Source organism: Anthonomus grandis, chromosome 15 (genome assembly GCF_022605725.1).
Source record: "Anthonomus grandis grandis chromosome 15, icAntGran1.3, whole genome shotgun sequence".
Classification (NCBI taxonomy): Eukaryota; Metazoa; Arthropoda; class Insecta; order Coleoptera; family Curculionidae; genus Anthonomus; species Anthonomus grandis.
In genome coordinates this window covers 3,590,023-3,606,784 of record NC_065560.1, presented here as the reverse complement: position 1 = coordinate 3,606,784, position 16,762 = coordinate 3,590,023, and the positions used below count along the sequence as shown (strand labels likewise).

Genomic DNA, 16,762 nt, shown 5'->3' with positions numbered 1-16,762 from the left:
GTTTTCAACTTATTTGTTTGTAAAAGAAAAAATCAAAAATTACTTCCAGGCACTTAACGTTCTTAAAAAAGAAGAGGAAGATGAGGAAGAAGACGAAGAAAAAGAAGAAGAACAACAACAAGAAAAACTGTATGCTGGGGTAACTCAGCGAGGAAATTACGTTTTTGCCCTAGCGTTCTTGGTCATCGACGTTTTTCAGAAAATCACGCTTAATTAGATCTCAAAGCAGTCGTCCATTTAACGTTAAAATTTCGCTGCTTTCGCCAACGTGGATTGTTCCTTGACGTTCATTTAACGTTTTAATTTGAAGAAAAGAAGAAGAAGAAAAAGATTGGTGGGCTGGGATAACTTATTTGAAAAAAAAATTCAAAAATTACTTTCAGGCAGTTGACGTTCTTAAAGAAGAAGAAGCAGAAGAAGAAGAAGAAGAAGAAGAAAAAGAAAAAGAAAAAGAAGAAGAAGAAGAAGAAGAAGAAAAAGAAGAAGAAAAACTGTGTGCTGTGGTAACTCAGCTGCCTGTAAATGACAATTAAATTTTTTTTTCAATTTTCATTTTAGTACGCTAGTAATTATTAAGCTTTTTTCATTACTCCTATAAAATATAAGAAAAAAATTCGACATTTATTTAACGTTTAAATTTATCATGCAAATTACGTTTATTTCGCAACGTTTTAGGTCACCGACGTTTTTCAGTAAATTACTCTTTTAGACGTCAAAGCAATTGTCCGTTTAACGTTGAAACATTGTCGTTTTGACCTATATAAAAGTGAAACCAACGTTCTGTTTAACGTTGGAATTTATCTTGGAAATGACGTTGTGAGTTTTTTGATGTTTATCCCTCATTCTTGCACCGAAATTTTAAAAAAAGTAAAGAAACTATTTTAACGTTGAGATTACGACGATTCCGTCAACGTTGATGGTCCTTGGCGCTCTACAATGGCGTTGACGTCCATTTAACGTTGAAATTTTGTTGTTTTCGTAAACGTTAATTGCGTAGTCGTTCTCACTAATAATATTTGTAAATTCGTCAGTAAAATTTACGTAAAAATGACAAAGAGAACAAACCAGCGTACGTTTAACGTTAAAATTTCGTAATACGTTGGTCATTAAGGTTTTTTAAAATTAATTATAAAACAAGATTCCGACCTTCTTTTAACGTTTAAATTTATCATGAAAATTACGTTTTTTCACCAGCGTTCTTGGTCATCGACGTTTTTCAGTAAATTACGCTTATTTAGATCTTAAAGCAGTCGTCCGTTTAACGTTAAAAATTCGTTGTTTTCGCCAACGTTGATTGGTCCTTGACGTTCATTTAATGTTTTAATTTGAAGAAAAGAAGTAAAAGAAAAATACAAAAATTACTTCTAGGCAGTTGACGACGCTCTTAAAGAAGAAGACAAAGAAGAAAAAGAAGAAGAAGAAAAACTGTGGGCTGGGGTAACTCAGCTGCCTGTAAAAGAGAAATATATTTTTTTTAATTTTGATTTTAGTTCATTTCTATGAATTGTAAAAAAAATCCGACAATTATTTAACGTGTAAATTTTTAACGTTTTAGGTTATCGACGTTTTTCAGTAAATTACTTTTTTAGATCTCAAAGCAGTCGTCTGTTTAACGTTAAAAATTCGTTGTTTTCGCCAACGTTGAATGTTTCTTGACGTCCGTTTAGCGTTATATGTTATCTTAAAAATGACGTTGTCAGTCGTTGATCTTTACTTAATCTTGCACGTGAATGATAAAAAAGTGAAAAACTTATTTTAACGTTCAAAGTACGTCGCTTCCGCCAACGGTGTTTGTCCAAGTGAAGTTGACGGCCACTTAACGTTTCAATTTTGTTATTTTCGCAAACGTTGATCGCGTACTTATTCGAATTTTACGTAAAAATCATATAGAGAAAAGCAGTTGTTCGTTTAACGTTAAAATTTCGTTGTTGTAACTGTGTGCTGGCAAGTTATTAAAGTTTTTTCATTACTCCTATAAAATGTAAGAAAAAATTCCGACATTTATTTAACGTTTGAATTTATCATCAAAATTACGTTTATTTCCCAACGTTTTAGGTCATCAACGTTTATCAGTAAATTAGTCTTCTAGACCTTAAAGCAATTGTTCGTTTAACGTTGAAACATCGTCGCTTTGGCCTAACAGGCTATGGGATTATTAACCACAAAAGTGAAACCAACGTCCTGTTTAACGTTGGAATTTATCTTGGAAATGACGTGAGTTTTTTGATGTTAATCCCTCATGGAAATTATAAAAAAAAGTGAAGAAGGTATTTTAACGTTGGGATTACGTCGATTTCGTCAACGTTGATGGTTCTAGGCGGTCTATAATGGCGTTGACGTCCATTTAACGTTGAAATTTTGTTGTTTTCGTAAACGTTAATTGCGTAGTCGTTCTCACTAAGGCACAATTCACACAGAATGGGCGTATGGGGGTGGCAAGGGCTGGCGTGGTAGACGCATGTGCCACTTGCATGTTCGCTTATGGGCCAATACAGATAGAAATGGCGTGGTACAGGCGTGATAAGTCACGCCACCGCCACGTCACTTCGACGCCACGAGTGGCCTACACTAGTGGGAAATGTCATATACCAAACAGCCGTTTATATTGCTTCTTTTTGTCTGATTTGGTAAAATGCGGGATGATTATTTATTTAATACGAATTCTGTGAAGACGTGCAACAGTATGCAGTTCTATACGACCATAAAAGGTCGGATTACTGCAATAGAACTGCACAAGATCAAGCATGGGAAAAAATATCAAATAAATTCAGTGAAAATGGTAAGTATGTACGTGTTTATTAACAAAAGATGTTTAAACTTGTATTTACATTAGGAATTATACTTTTGTTTCAGTAACCGAGCGTAAAGACCGCTGGGAAAACATACGAGGAAGCTACTCAAAATATAAAGCTAAATTAAAAATAAAATCAGGACAAGGAACAAAACGAGTCAAAAAATATTATTTGGCCCCATATCTCTCCTTTTTGGATCCTTTCTTGAAGTCTTGTAAAAGCAACGTGGATCAAGAGTCTGCCGACGCATCATCGAGCCACCACGCAGCAGAAACGGGGTCACAATCTAATGAGTCTAAAGACAACTCCAATGCTGATGTACTCTCACCTTATAACATTCGATCCGGTCGTTCCTCTCGGTCACCTGTATCATCTTCCAGTACGTTTATCGATGATCAACCGATAGCAATAGAGCACCTAAAACACTACTACAGAAAGAAGATGATTTTAGAAAAAAAAGAAGTCAGCAGCCTCAGTTTACCAGTACTTTGAAAAAAAGCAACAATTGCTGGAGATCCAAAACAGCACGAAAACGAATGCCACCAGCGATCCTCCTGACCCAGACCTGGCGTTTTTAAGTCCATGAATTCTGTTCAGAAAAATTACGACGATTTCGCCAACGTTGATGGTTCTAGGCGGTCTATAATGGCGTTGACGTGCATTTAACGTTGAAATTTTGTTGTTTTCGCAAACGTTAATTGCGTAATCGTTCTCACTAATATTATTCGTAGGTCGTCAAAATTCGTCAGTAAACTTTACGTAAAAATGACAAAGAGAACAAACCAGCGTACGTTTAACGTTAAAATTTCGTAATACGTTGGTCATTAAGGTTTTTTATTAAATTTTGTTTATTAATTAAAAAACAAGATTCCGACGTTCATTTAACGTTTAAATTTATCATGAAAATTACGTTTTTTTACCAGCGTTCTTGGTCATCGACGTTTTTCAGTAAATTACTCTTTTAGACGTCAAAGCAAGTGTCCGTTTAACGTTGAAACATTGTCGTTTTGACCTATATAAAAGTGAAACCAACGTCCTGTTTAACGTTGGAATTTATCTTGGAAATGACGTTGTGAGTTTTTGATGTTTATCCCTCATTCTTGCATCGAAATTTTAAAAAAAGTGAAGAAAGTATTTTAACGTTGAGATTACGACGATTCCGTCAACGTTGATGGTCCTTGGCGCTCGACAATGGCGTTGACGTCCATTTAACGTTGAAATTTTGTTGTTTTCGTAAACGTTAATTACGTAGTCGTTCTCACTAATATTATTTGTAAATTCGTCAGTAAAATTTACGTAAAAATGACAAAGAGAACAAACCAGCGTACGTTTAACGTTAAAATTTCGTAATATGTTGGTTATTAAGGTTTTTTAAAATTAATTTTTAAACAAGATTCCGACCTTCTTTTAACGTTTAAATTCATCATGAAAATTACGTTTTTTCACCAGCGTTCTTGGTCATCGACGTTTTTCAGTAAATTACGTTTATTCAGATCTTAAAGCAGTCGTCCGTTTAACGTTAAAATTTCGTTGTTTTCGCCAACGTTGATTGGTCCTTGACGTTCATTTAACGTTTGAATTTGAAAATTAAAAAAAAGAACGATGAGCTGGTATAACTTATTTGTTTGTGAAAGAAAAATTCCAAAATTACTTCCAGGCAGTCAACGTTCTCAAAGAAGAAGAGGAAGAAGACGAAGGAGAAAAAGAAGAAGAAGAAGAAGAAGAAGAAGAAAAACTGTGGACTGTGGTAACTCAGCTGCCTGTAAAAGAGAAATATTTTTTTTTTAATTTTGATCTTAGTTCGTTTCTATTAATTGTAAAAAAAAATCCGACGTTTTGTTAACGTGTATAAATTTATAATAGGAATTACGTTTATTTCCCAACGTTTTAGGTCATCGACGTTTTTCAGTAAATTACTCTTTTTGATCTCAAAGCAGTCGTCCGTTTAACGTTAAAAATTCATTGTTTTCGCCAACGTTGATTGATCCTTGACGTTCATTTAATGTTTTAATTTAAAGAAAAGAAGTAAAAGAAAAATACAAAAATTACTTCCAGGCAGTTGACGTTCTTAAAGAAGAAGAGGAAGAAAACGAAGAAGAAGAAAAACTGTGGGCTGGGGTAACCCAGCTGCCTGTAAAAGAGAAATTAATTTTTTTTTTAATTTTGATTTTAGTTCGCTAGTAGTTATTAAAGTTTTTTCATTACTCCTATAAATTGTAAGAAGAAAATCCGACATTTATTTAACGTTTAAATTTATCATTAAAAGTACCAAAGTCCAGTTTAACGTTGGAATTTATCTTGGAAAAGACCTTGTCAATCGTTGACGTTCGTCCCTTAATTTTGAACGTAAATTACAAAAAACTGTGTGGTGTAAGCAAATTTCATAGCAATCCTGTATATCCGAATCAACATACTAAGCTGCATGTAAAAGAAAGTTCAATAATTTCTTCCCAACAATTGTCGTCTATAACGAAGAAGAAGAAGAAAAAGATAAAGTAGAAGAAAAAGATCAACATCTCTGGTACTTACATACAGAGCACTTTAAGAACATAAGAAACTTTTAAGTTCCAAGGCAATTTTAGTATATGCAATAATTTCTTGTGATCGGGATCCTGCAATGACATCTTTGAGCAGATTTTTATTGACCCACGTTTTCGATTCTTCAATGTATGGACTTCAGGACTTTAAAAAAGGACTAGATTAATTAATAGTCTTTAAGGCATTATTTCTCTGCTTCTCTGCTAAATGCTTGCTAAAAAATCAGTACGTAGCACACACAACTGTTTCCTCAACTTTTGACCATCCCTTAAAGTAAACCGCACCCCCGTGCGGCCCTGAATGCGCATCCCCCTAACACGAAACAGTTTTGCACCGCTGTGCTGTGCGAGCAAGGACGATCCTCAAAGATTGATCTGATTTCCGCGCTTCCATTACCGTTTATTCCCTCTTACCAGTTAATCAGTCTTCTATATAGATTTTAAACAAAAAAATATAATAATAAATATTGTGCCACATTTTTAGGTTGCCTTAATTACTGGATCTTAAGATAAGGTACGTGGGATTTTGATTTAATTAATATATTGCTGCTTTTGACCTATTTTTAATGTGATAAAACCGGTTGAAAGGGGTTGATTGTTCAGATAAAGGGCGAGCCTTGGAGACTGGATAAAGGTTAGTTTTATTTAATCAGAGTTAAATTTTCCTTTGGGAGCTTATCTTCAAGCACCAATTCTATTTGCTTTAATCTCTCACTTCCCGTTGCTTGTATCGCCACATTTACTAAAGCATCGTAATGCTTAATCAAAAAAGGTTATAAGGCTTCTCCCTATATGTTAATGAAATGTTAAAAGAATGTTGAAAAGCCACTAGGTCCCTCAAAACAATTAATTTTGAAGTTCCCTGTCTTAAAAAAAACCCTGCCTTGAGGAGTCAACTATCTAAAGGCCTCTATTTTTTTTTCAGGCATTTAGAATAATTTTCTTAACTTCAAGTAAGACTTCAACTGCCTGGAAGAAATTATTTACTGTAAAAAAATTGAAAAATTCGTTAATTGGCTTAATAGGAAATATGGCAAAAGCTTTTTTCCATGCAGTTAAGGTGACTTTTTTTTAAAACTAAGAAATTGACTTGCCTGGAATACAAAAAAAAATTCTAGAAAAACTTCTAAAAACTACTTGAACCTGCTTGGTAATATTCTTCTTAAACTCTTCCAGGCAGTTATATAGAGCTTATTTAAAGTTAAAAAATGCCTAAAAGAAGTGAAAATTTATTTAAGTTTCTCAGAAAATAATGAGTAATAATTAGGGAAATAATAAATTAATAGTAAGTAAAAATGTTTGAAGAAAAAAAAATTAAATATTTTTCAAGGCAATTTAAATATAAAATTAAAAAAATATATTAAGGAACAAAAGAAATATTGCAACTGTCTAAAAAAAATAAAAAATATCTCAACTGAAAAAAAAGGTAAATACTGCACTGATTTTCCAAATAAACTAATTTTCGAATTTGGAAAATTGAGTAATCAGTATTTACAAATTTAGAAGGCATATGTTCTTTACCTGACATGATTTAATATGATAGTAATTATAACACCGTTTGCTGCAAGCCAATGCTGTAAACTTCATTGATACTCGATAAGCTCCTAGTTACTTACTTATACAGAAACAAGACTATAATGTTCCAAGAATATTCGCTTTATTGCAGTCATTAAAGCCAATTGTTCATTTTCTAAATGTTCCTTTGACGTACACAAATGTTTGAAGGCAACAGTAGTAAGTATTTATGAAAGAAATTGAAGAGCCAACATTAAAAAAAAAAAAACCGTAAATTTACGGTTTCAAAAAATTTATATTTATAGAGGTTCAATTGTGAGTCCAAGAACCAAAAATTGCATTTTTATTTCAAAAAGTTGACGGTTGTCAGAACCGCTTAGCTCGAAGGACCAAAAATGGTTTTTGTTTGCAAGAATTAGATATTTAGGACATAAAACATAAATTAAGTTATAATTTCGAGCCGAAGAATCATAAACTTCAATTGACTGAAAGTGGTGCGTAGACTTTTTTTCCATACAGCAAAAGTGATTTTTTTCTGATAAAGAATTCCGTAAATTAAAAAATTTTCTATTAATCTTGTGCTGCCTGGAATAATAGAAAAAATGCCTGAAAAAGATGAAAATTGTCCTTCAACTGCATAAAATAATAAAGAATTTATTTAAATTGTTTGAAGAAAATTTGACGTTAAGTAAAACTGGTTGGACAAAAAGGTGTTTACTTATGAACTAAAAATGGACTTTTGACTGCCTGGAAATAATGAATATTATTTTCAACTATATTAAGGAATGAGAGAATAATAGCGATTTGATATTAACAACCTAGGCAGTTAAAGAGCTAAAAATCACCAAAAAACCGACTTTTTAGTATTAAAGAATGCACATATTCAACTGCTTCAAAGAAATCAAATTTTCACTTAGTTTGACTGACAACTAACAGCCAGTGTGACTATTTTCGAACCATTATTCTAAATTAAAACATATGTGTCACAAATTAGAATTGTTGAAATGGGTATAATAAAAACCAAATAATGGGGTTTCAATGACCTTTAATAATAACTAAATTTCTTAAGTAAACACAAGCAAGAAATTAAATGACGATCATGATTTTCATGGTATTAAGATTCCAGTTTATGAGAATAATAAAACAAATAAAATATCAGTCATAACGTCCCGAAAACTTTTTTGAATTGTTTTGTTTCCCTACAGTTGGCACAACTGAAATTTGTCAGAGTGACCAACATCGGATATACACGATTACACCAAATGGAGGCCATCTAGTGGTGTTCATTTACTTTTCATTGATTCACAAACTTAATAAATACATCTGGACTGCTAATGCATATGATAAACATACCCAAAAATGACCGCATTTTTATAGTGGTTGTGTCCTTTTGATGTTGGTCACTCTGGACATTTTCAGTGTTGCCAACAAAAAAAATATTGAATAACGGCAATGACGTTGACGTTTGACGTGTGACCTGTCACGAACTAAATTAATTTTTTTCATTGACATTGTTTGTAAACCATATATACATGGCGATATAGCTTCTTCCTTATTTAATACGTGGATAATGTATCAGCATCCTTATTTAAACGTATTTGGTTCACCGAATTATTGTGAATTGTCTGTATTGTTTATCATAGAATAATATATAGAGTTGTTTATTTTTACTATATAAATCCTTGCTAATTACAAACCTTCAGAAAATCCTCTACATTTAAATTTATTTAATGTTAAGTAAACACAAGCAAAAATTTAAATGTTATTAGGATTTATAAGATTATTTTGCACGTAGTTTTTGATAATGTCATCTATCAGTTCTGACGTTTCTTCATTTTATGATATCACTCTTTTACCATATCTATGTTAGTAAGTACGATTGACAACTATTTCACCTTGCACAAATGCAGCTTTAATTCCGACTCGAAGGACCAAATTTGAAAATTAAAAAAAAAAAATAGTTAATAATTTAATTATAAATAGCGCGTTAATGAATTAAGATTAAACGGTGGTATCAATTTATTTGTTAATTCTGACTCCAAACATGAAAATACAATAAAAATCAATAATTGAATTAAACAGCATGATAATGAATTATGTTATAACGCCAGATCAAAGGACCAAAACAAAAAATTTTTGAATTTCTTGAAATGTAATCCTTTAGTTCCTATTGAGTATCAGTTATCAGAGAAATGACACAATTCCTTAAAGTTCTAGACTCAAATTAAATAGATTTTAGGTTTTAATAGAAACTATGGAAAAAACAAGGAAACCCCATAAACACATTCTGATATTCTCTTATGAGAAGAGTATAGTGCTTTCACTTAATAAAAAATCCAACAACTTCTCTCTGTCTAATAACGGTGACATTTATTTCAATCCATATACATTGAATGCACCTATTTTGCGTGACACAAGTATAGTCACGTCCTGCGGTAAAAATAAATAGAAATGGGGGTTTGGCCGCAGTATGTTAATGTAAAAACCCTAATTTCCATTGCTTAGTATGTTACCAGGGTAGGAATTGGAAATTTATATTATTTGCGTCAAAAGTTTCTTCACTGAAATAGAGAATAAACAAGACAGAAAGTACAGGGTGTCCGGAAATTACGCGACAAGGCAACAAGTTTTTCAATTTTCGTAAAAGATGGTTTGGACGCGGTGGGTGTGTGCGATGGCCTCCCAGATCGCCAGATCTATACGGTATGGATTTTTCCTTTTGGGGCTTACCTAAAATCTCTCGTTTACAAGGTTCCTGTAAATAACCGCGAAGAGCTGAGGCAATGGATTATTGGCATTTGTGAAATAATTAAAGAGAAGGAAGGCATACTCTTTAGGTACTTACTACTTTAAAATTAAATTGGGTGTGTTATCGTTATTACAAACAAATTACCCTTTAACAATGTATGTTTTCAAGGCTCGCTGTGTTAATTGTGAAAATACGAATTTTTAATTATTAAGGGTACGGTTAATGTTTAAAGTCGTTTTTCTCGTTAATTGTCCGATGATGCAACAAGAGCACCTTTTTAAAAGATGTTTTAATGCTCCTTAGTAATTTGACATTTATAAACAGATTAAAACAAAAATGTTCTAAGTCATTTTCTTAAGGAAATTAAGTCTTTTGTCATTGAGGACTAGCGTCAAATTAATAGGGTGAATACTAGTAACATGTATGCAAAATTTGGCAAAAATCAGTATACACTAGAAATTTTTTAACACCCTGTATCTTAATTTTTAAGTTTGCTTTTACCCTTAATTTTTAATTTTCATAAAAATTCTAAGAAAATCTATGAAAACAGACCTTACCCAAAATACCCTTAAAACTAATAGAGACGAAAACTGATTATTAGCTTTCAGTTGACACGGCGTTTCTCATTTCCGTCATTTCAATTATGCTGCAACGCACGTTCGATTCATTTATTACACTGATTGCACTTTCGTATCTGAAATTTCAATTATTTTTAACAACGTGACCAGCTGTATAGGGAATATGATAACGTTTTTAAGAATACGTTTATATCCCCGCTATATACCCTATAATTCAAAGTTTTTTGCCCTTGCTCGAGTAGTGATTCAGTAGTTCAGAAACGAAATACAGACGCTTTTTTTTGTCAAAAAATGGAGCACATTGTGGCCGTTTTATTTTAAGGCCTATGGTTGGAATATCGGGAAAATCTGCATGAAATGCCTGGAAGATATACAAGTTATTTCAAAAGCCTGGAAAACCCTTGAAAAATTACCCTAATAACTCGGAAAATATGAGAAACTGCAAAGGGCAAGAAATACAATTAAAAAAAATATTTGAAATCCTTGGAAAACATAAAAAATAAATCGAAAATCCTGAAATAAATTATTTAAACATTCACAGAAATAACATTCTATATAAAAAAAATTGTCTCTAAACATCGTAGAATTTATATACATATATAAAAAGATCTCTAGAAGACCAAAAATGACAGCAAGTGCCTGGAAAACATGGACAACATAAAAAATGACTGCACTTTTTAATTAAATAAAACAGACTGAAGAAATTTCGATTTTTTTTAGGTTCTAGATAGGTAGCTTCTAATGGGTATACCCTTTATTATTTTGTTGTTGCTATTTTTCTTATTGCTTCTCTTATCTTTTTTCTTTATTCTCTTCCTTTGTATTTTTATTGATTTTTTTCTTTTTCTTCATTTGTCTTTTATAGTAATGTATAATAACTAAGAAAATAGGTAAACATACCATCAAATGCCTGGAAAATTTACAGAAAATGCACGGAAAACATCCAAAGCCCTGGAATAAAATAACAATATGTTAAAAATCCTTGAAATACATAAGGAAACTACGTTAAATCCCTAGAAAATAGAAAAAAGATTCAAATAAACCCATAAAACATGAAAAATTATTTAACATTTAAAATGCATAAAAAAAGGCTCGAAAAAACCAAAAAAACTTAAAAAGTAATCAAGGCATAAACGACTGCTTCCACTTTCTGGATGGAATAAACAAATTATTTCAAAAAAATTAGAATAAATTGGAAAATTGGATAAAAACTGACCATCAACCACCAGGAAGCATCAAAAAATCATAAATTCCTGGAATACGAGAAAAAATTACATGAAATGCATGGAAGTTATCCAAAACCCTGGACTAAAATAAACGATATTAGAAATCCCTAAAAGGCATAAGGAAATTACGTCAAATGCCTGGAAAATAGAAAAAGGATTCAAATAAACCCATGAAACATGAAAAATTATTTATGATTCAAAATGCATAAAAAAAGGCTCGAAAACACCAAACAAAACTTAAAAAGTAATCAAGGCATAAACAACTGCTTCCACTTTCTGCATGGAATAAACAAATTATTCCAAAAAAACTAGGATAAATTGGAAAATTGGATAAAAACTGACCATCAAACACCAGGAAATATTAAAAAAATCGTAAATTCCTGAAGGGCTAAACATGACATCAAATGCCTGGAATATGAGAAAAAATTACATGAAATGCATGGAAGTTATCCCAAACCCTGGACTAAAATAAACGATATTAGAAATCCCTGAAAGGCATAAGGAAATTACGTCAATGCCTGGAAAATAGAAAAAGGATTCAAATAAACCCATGAAACATGAAAAATTATTAATGGCTCGAAAACACCAAACAAAACTTAAAAAGTAATCAAGGCATAAACAACTGCTTCCACTTTCTGGATGGAATAAACAAATTATTCCAAAAAACTAGGATAAATTGGAAAATTAGATAAAAACTGACCATTAGACACCAGGAACTATCAAAAAAATCATAAATTCCTGGATGGCTAAAATTGCGTTAAATATTAAAAAATTAAAAAAAAACGAAAAAGAAAAACATTAATTCAAGAGCCTGGAATAATCATACTAAAATCTCTAAAAGACATACCTAAGGAAATTACGCGAAATGCCCCATATGGAAAATATGGAAGAGAAAGAAAATCATTTTAAAAATACGAAAAAACTATTTTTAATACCCGGACGAGAAGAGCGCCTTAAAAGAAAAACGGAATAAATTGTGAAAAAAAAGGAAAAATTACGTCAAATGCCTTGAAAATAAATAATAAAAGAAAGAAAACCGACATTTATTTCAAACTTAAGGTTGCAACGGATCCAAGGTGATCGAGATCAAATCGAGTAAGAAACTCCAAAAAACATTGGTGTATGGGTCTTTAAGAGTTACATATATATTCAAGGTTATTTGAAGGTCTTTATGAACTATCTGGTTTGGTTATCATCTAGACGGGGAGATATGCAGCAGATCCAGAAAATCTACATCAGAAATAAATATCCAGACACTATAAATAGTGTCTTTAATGCTTGGAAGACACATTAATAATAATTTGTTTATAACTAGGGCTATATCTTCAAATTTAATTAAAAACAGACAAAAAACCTTTTCTTGGGCTTTAACATCTGTTTAACTATGATTTAACTTCTTTATCAGTGGAAAATAAGTTTTATTATATAAATAGTAATAAAATATGTATACAGATACATGTGGTGACTCACATTTTATTTGCCAAAAATTTTCATTTGAGAAAATTCTGATATAAGAAACAGATAAATTCTCTGTAATTTTTACCTGGAATTGTCAATGGAAGAATTCAAATTTAGTGGTATTTTAATTTAAGTTAAAAATTCTCAGGCATTGATAAATTAAGACTGCGAACATTGAAATAACCACCTATTCTCACAGTAAATTTAGGTATTAGGAAACTATCGAGAAGGTTCTGAAAACAAATAAGGAACTCGTTAAAATTATTATTGGGTGTTCTAGAGATAATAAATAAAATTAGTTTTAGCCTTTTGATTAAACTATAATTTTTACTTTAAAACTATTATTTTTATAAATAGCTATGGCACCATGTATGAAAAATTTTCTAGAAAAACTACTACACAAACATAAAAGTAGACAACTCGATTTTCTGTATTAGTTGCAACTTCTGCTAGTGCCCTAACTATAACAAAAAATCACAAATTGTTTATAACTTAGACTACGTTTACATCATAGCGGTTAAGAAGTGAATGTTTTAGAGAAACCTTCACTATTTTCCTTACTGAATTTCAGAACAACAAACTTCTTCAACCTACACGGACAGATCGATATGCTGCGAACCCCATTAGGCAAATTTTACCTATAATATAGTGAACGCACCTCGATGCCTGTTAAAATGAAATCGACAAACGCTACTGAGCTACGAAGAACTAATATGAACAAAAAGTTTCATAAATAACGGCTGAAGCATTTTAAAATATGGCCACTCCGTCTGACAGTCCAATAGAGGAGGTTGTGTTCGACCTAGAACCGTCCAGAATACCCAAACCCATTCCGGTGGCCCTAGAAGACTTGTGTCGGCTCACCAAGTTTACCAGACAAGAAATTCGGATCATGTACAGGGGTTTTAAAACTGTAAGTAACTTTTTATCCTTATAATGTCTATGTAGCCTATGTTCTATTATTATATGCCTAGTTGCTGAGCACTTTGAAGAGTTTTTTTTTAAATTTTAGTTAATGTGGTTTTAATTGTATAAAATCTGTATTGTTGATGTGACGAATTCATAATGAGTTATTTATTTTATTGGGTATTACGTCACTTATAGCAAAAATCAATTTAGAAAATACTATCTCACAAGCTGAAAAAATTGAAAAGAAGAAGATTTTTGTTTTAACATGTGAGATAGTATTATCTAAATTGATTTTTGCTATAAAAGACGTAATACCCAATAAAATAAGTAACTCATTTTATAAAATTGGTTGAATTGGCACAACTACTGCAATTTTTATACCGATTGCTTTGTTTACACGTTTTACTCGATTCATTCTTTCACGTTTTACTCGAAAACCTTAAGGTGATGTGAAAAATGTATAGATACAAAAACAGTGGATTTTTTTATCATCTATAATTTTCTTAAAAGGCATTTTTTCTCAGGCTATTATTTTCTGCAACAAAACCGTTTTTCATAAACCCTACCCTTACCCCCCCACCCACCCCACACATCTTACCAGTAAGAAATTGTTTTTAAAAATCATTGTTTTCCAAAATAATACGCATAAATAAAAGGCGGGTTTCGTCGTTAATATCTAATCAAATATCACAGTTTGTTTATTTAAATTTTATATAATTATATATATGTATTTTAATAAACATTAAATATAAAAACAGTGCTACTAGATTGGATATAATGGACAAAAAACAATGATTTTTCAAAAGAATTTCCTACTGGGCAAATGTTTGGGGTGGGGGGGGGTATGGATTGTTTTTTTAAAAACAATTATTTTAATGGATCTCATAGAAATTGAAACATCGACAAAATATACAATTGATCGTCTGAAGTAGTTTTTTCTGACCTATATCCAACAAAAATAAAAATTAAGCCAACTTATAAGCAGAGGTCACGATAAACAATTCACGACATTTAAAATTATATATCGAGTTCTTTAAATGACTTCTGATCCATCATTCTGAAACGAGTGCGATAATAAATATTCCCGCACTAGAATAAAACTGTTTATATATCCTTTTTTGTCTTTCCAGGAGTGTCCAGAGGGTGTTGTCCATGAAGAGAGTTTTAAAGATATATACGCCAAGTTTTTTACTAATGGCAGTAAGTATGGGTTTTTATTGAAAAAAAAACTAGGGTATCGTCTTAACTATTGGGAACGATTTAAATTGTCAGTCAGTGATATTTGAATTTAAAGGATTGATCGACAAGGGGATTGCAAAGAAGCCTTTAAAAAAATTAACTTTTTTTAATATTTTAATATACGTCAAATAATTACTTGCGTTAGCTAGTTATATCTGTGCAGACATGTACACTGCACTGATCATTGTCGTGCTATGATGCCGGTTGCTCGACATATTTCTAGAAACGTACTTGACCCCTATGATTCACTTGCCCCACTCTCCCCTAATGTTTCAAATAAACAAACATTTTAGTTAAGTTAGTAACACCTAGGCATAGGTTATAATTATTTATTTTCAACTAACATTCAAATTTCTCAATTTCCAGATGCCAGTTTATATGCGCATTACGTTTTCCGGGCCTTCGATGTAAACTGCAACGGAGCCATCAGTTTTAGAGTAAATTAAAAAAAAAATGAAATCACATTAATCTTATATAAACGATCAAATTTTCAGGATCTCCTTATAACATTGTCGACCTTACTAAGAGGAAGCGTATACGAAAGACTCAGATGGACCTTTAAATTATACGATATAAACGGGGACGGGTGTATTAGTCGTGGTGAACTAACAGAAATAATTGTAGCAGTGCACGAACTTATGGGTAGGAGGGCACATCAGGTAAGTTACGCCCTATATAATATATTTTTAATTCGAGTCCATTTGGAAGTGTCTTTTCTTTAATTCAATAAAATGCCCATCTTAATGGGGTTTAGATGGTTATTCAGAATGGGTATGAAATAACCCTATTTCATTTTAAGGTGGAAGAAGATCGTAAAGCAAGAGAACAAGTCGACCGAGTGTTCAAAAAGTTGGACCTGAACCAAGACGGAGTGATAACAATCGAAGAATTTATGGAGTCCTGCCTAAAAGATGAAGTCATTACGAAGTCCTTACAAATGTTCGATTATATTCTGTGATAAGTTTACCCAAGAGAGTTATATATTAAATCTGTCAATCCAACTATTATTTTTCAATTTCAATAAAAAGTGTTGACAAGTTATTAACAAAAAAATACCTTAAAGTAGACATATTTGTATGAATTGTTGTGGATACCTAATAATAATGTGTAAAAGTTTAAGAGTAGTAAAGTTTCTAATTTAGCGCCTTTTCTTTCATAAAATTACAACCAAATTAAGCACCCCAATGATACAGTGAAGCTTTAAATTAAATAGTGAAGAAATAGTCCATACTTGCAGTGGAGTCGTAGGTTAAGGTAAAATGAAAATCCTTCAGTCTCCCTCCACTTATTTATTAAATGATCAGTTTTTTTAAAATTCCCGATATGTTTTGGACACACTGGTGTCCATCATCAAGGGGTAATAAAGCTTTAAAATTGGTAACATGCAGACGCCCCAGGTTTTGATTACATACCAAAAACAAAAAAAATTAAATTGAAAACAATACTAATAAATAAAGGGTTTTTACGATAGCCGAGATATGGCATTTTTGATGCCCATTTTTGGCCTCAAAAACGGACGTCGAAAATGACTTTTTCAGGATTTTCAAAGTGCTCTTATTCCCTTAGTTCTGCTCGGATCCTGTTATAACCCGGTGTTTTCGTAATCTAGGTGACCCAAATAAGACGCTGGTATACTTAGTTTGATTTCGAAAAAAATCAATTTTTGGTGAAAAAATTCGATACGGGGGGGGTATACCCGAAAAATGAAAAAACCCAAACTTTGAAGGTCGATATCTCGGCTTCTATGGGAACTATCGGG

The 16,762-nt window shown here is 31.8% G+C and overlaps 1 protein-coding gene across 1 annotated transcript; it reads left to right on the top strand.

Annotated features, from left to right (window-relative positions):
* Positions 1-5,674: 5,674 nt before the first annotated feature.
* Positions 5,675-16,132, top strand: LOC126745094 (Kv channel-interacting protein 1). The gene is made up of 6 exons (XM_050452799.1): positions 5,675-5,843; positions 13,427-13,768; positions 14,895-14,964; positions 15,370-15,440; positions 15,498-15,662; positions 15,803-16,132. Exons 2-6 carry the CDS (start codon positions 13,613-13,615, stop codon positions 15,959-15,961), a joined length of 621 nt encoding a protein of 206 aa, XP_050308756.1. The 5' UTR covers positions 5,675-5,843; positions 13,427-13,612; the 3' UTR covers positions 15,962-16,132.
* The last annotated feature ends 630 nt before the right edge of the window (positions 16,133-16,762 follow it).

What these genes read in the sequence shown, in the direction of transcription:
- LOC126745094 (XM_050452799.1), top strand. Translation starts at nt 13,613, where the DNA reads ATGGCCACTCCGTCTGACAGTCCAATAGAGGAGGTTGTGTTCGACCTA. An exon ending in TGTACAGGGGTTTTAAAACT is followed by an intron (nt 13,769 to 14,894) that starts GTAAGTAACTTT and finishes TTGTCTTTCCAG; the next exon opens with GAGTGTCCAGAGGGTGTTGT. An exon ending in TGGGTAGGAGGGCACATCAG is followed by an intron (nt 15,663 to 15,802) that starts GTAAGTTACGCC and finishes TTTCATTTTAAG; the next exon opens with GTGGAAGAAGATCGTAAAGC.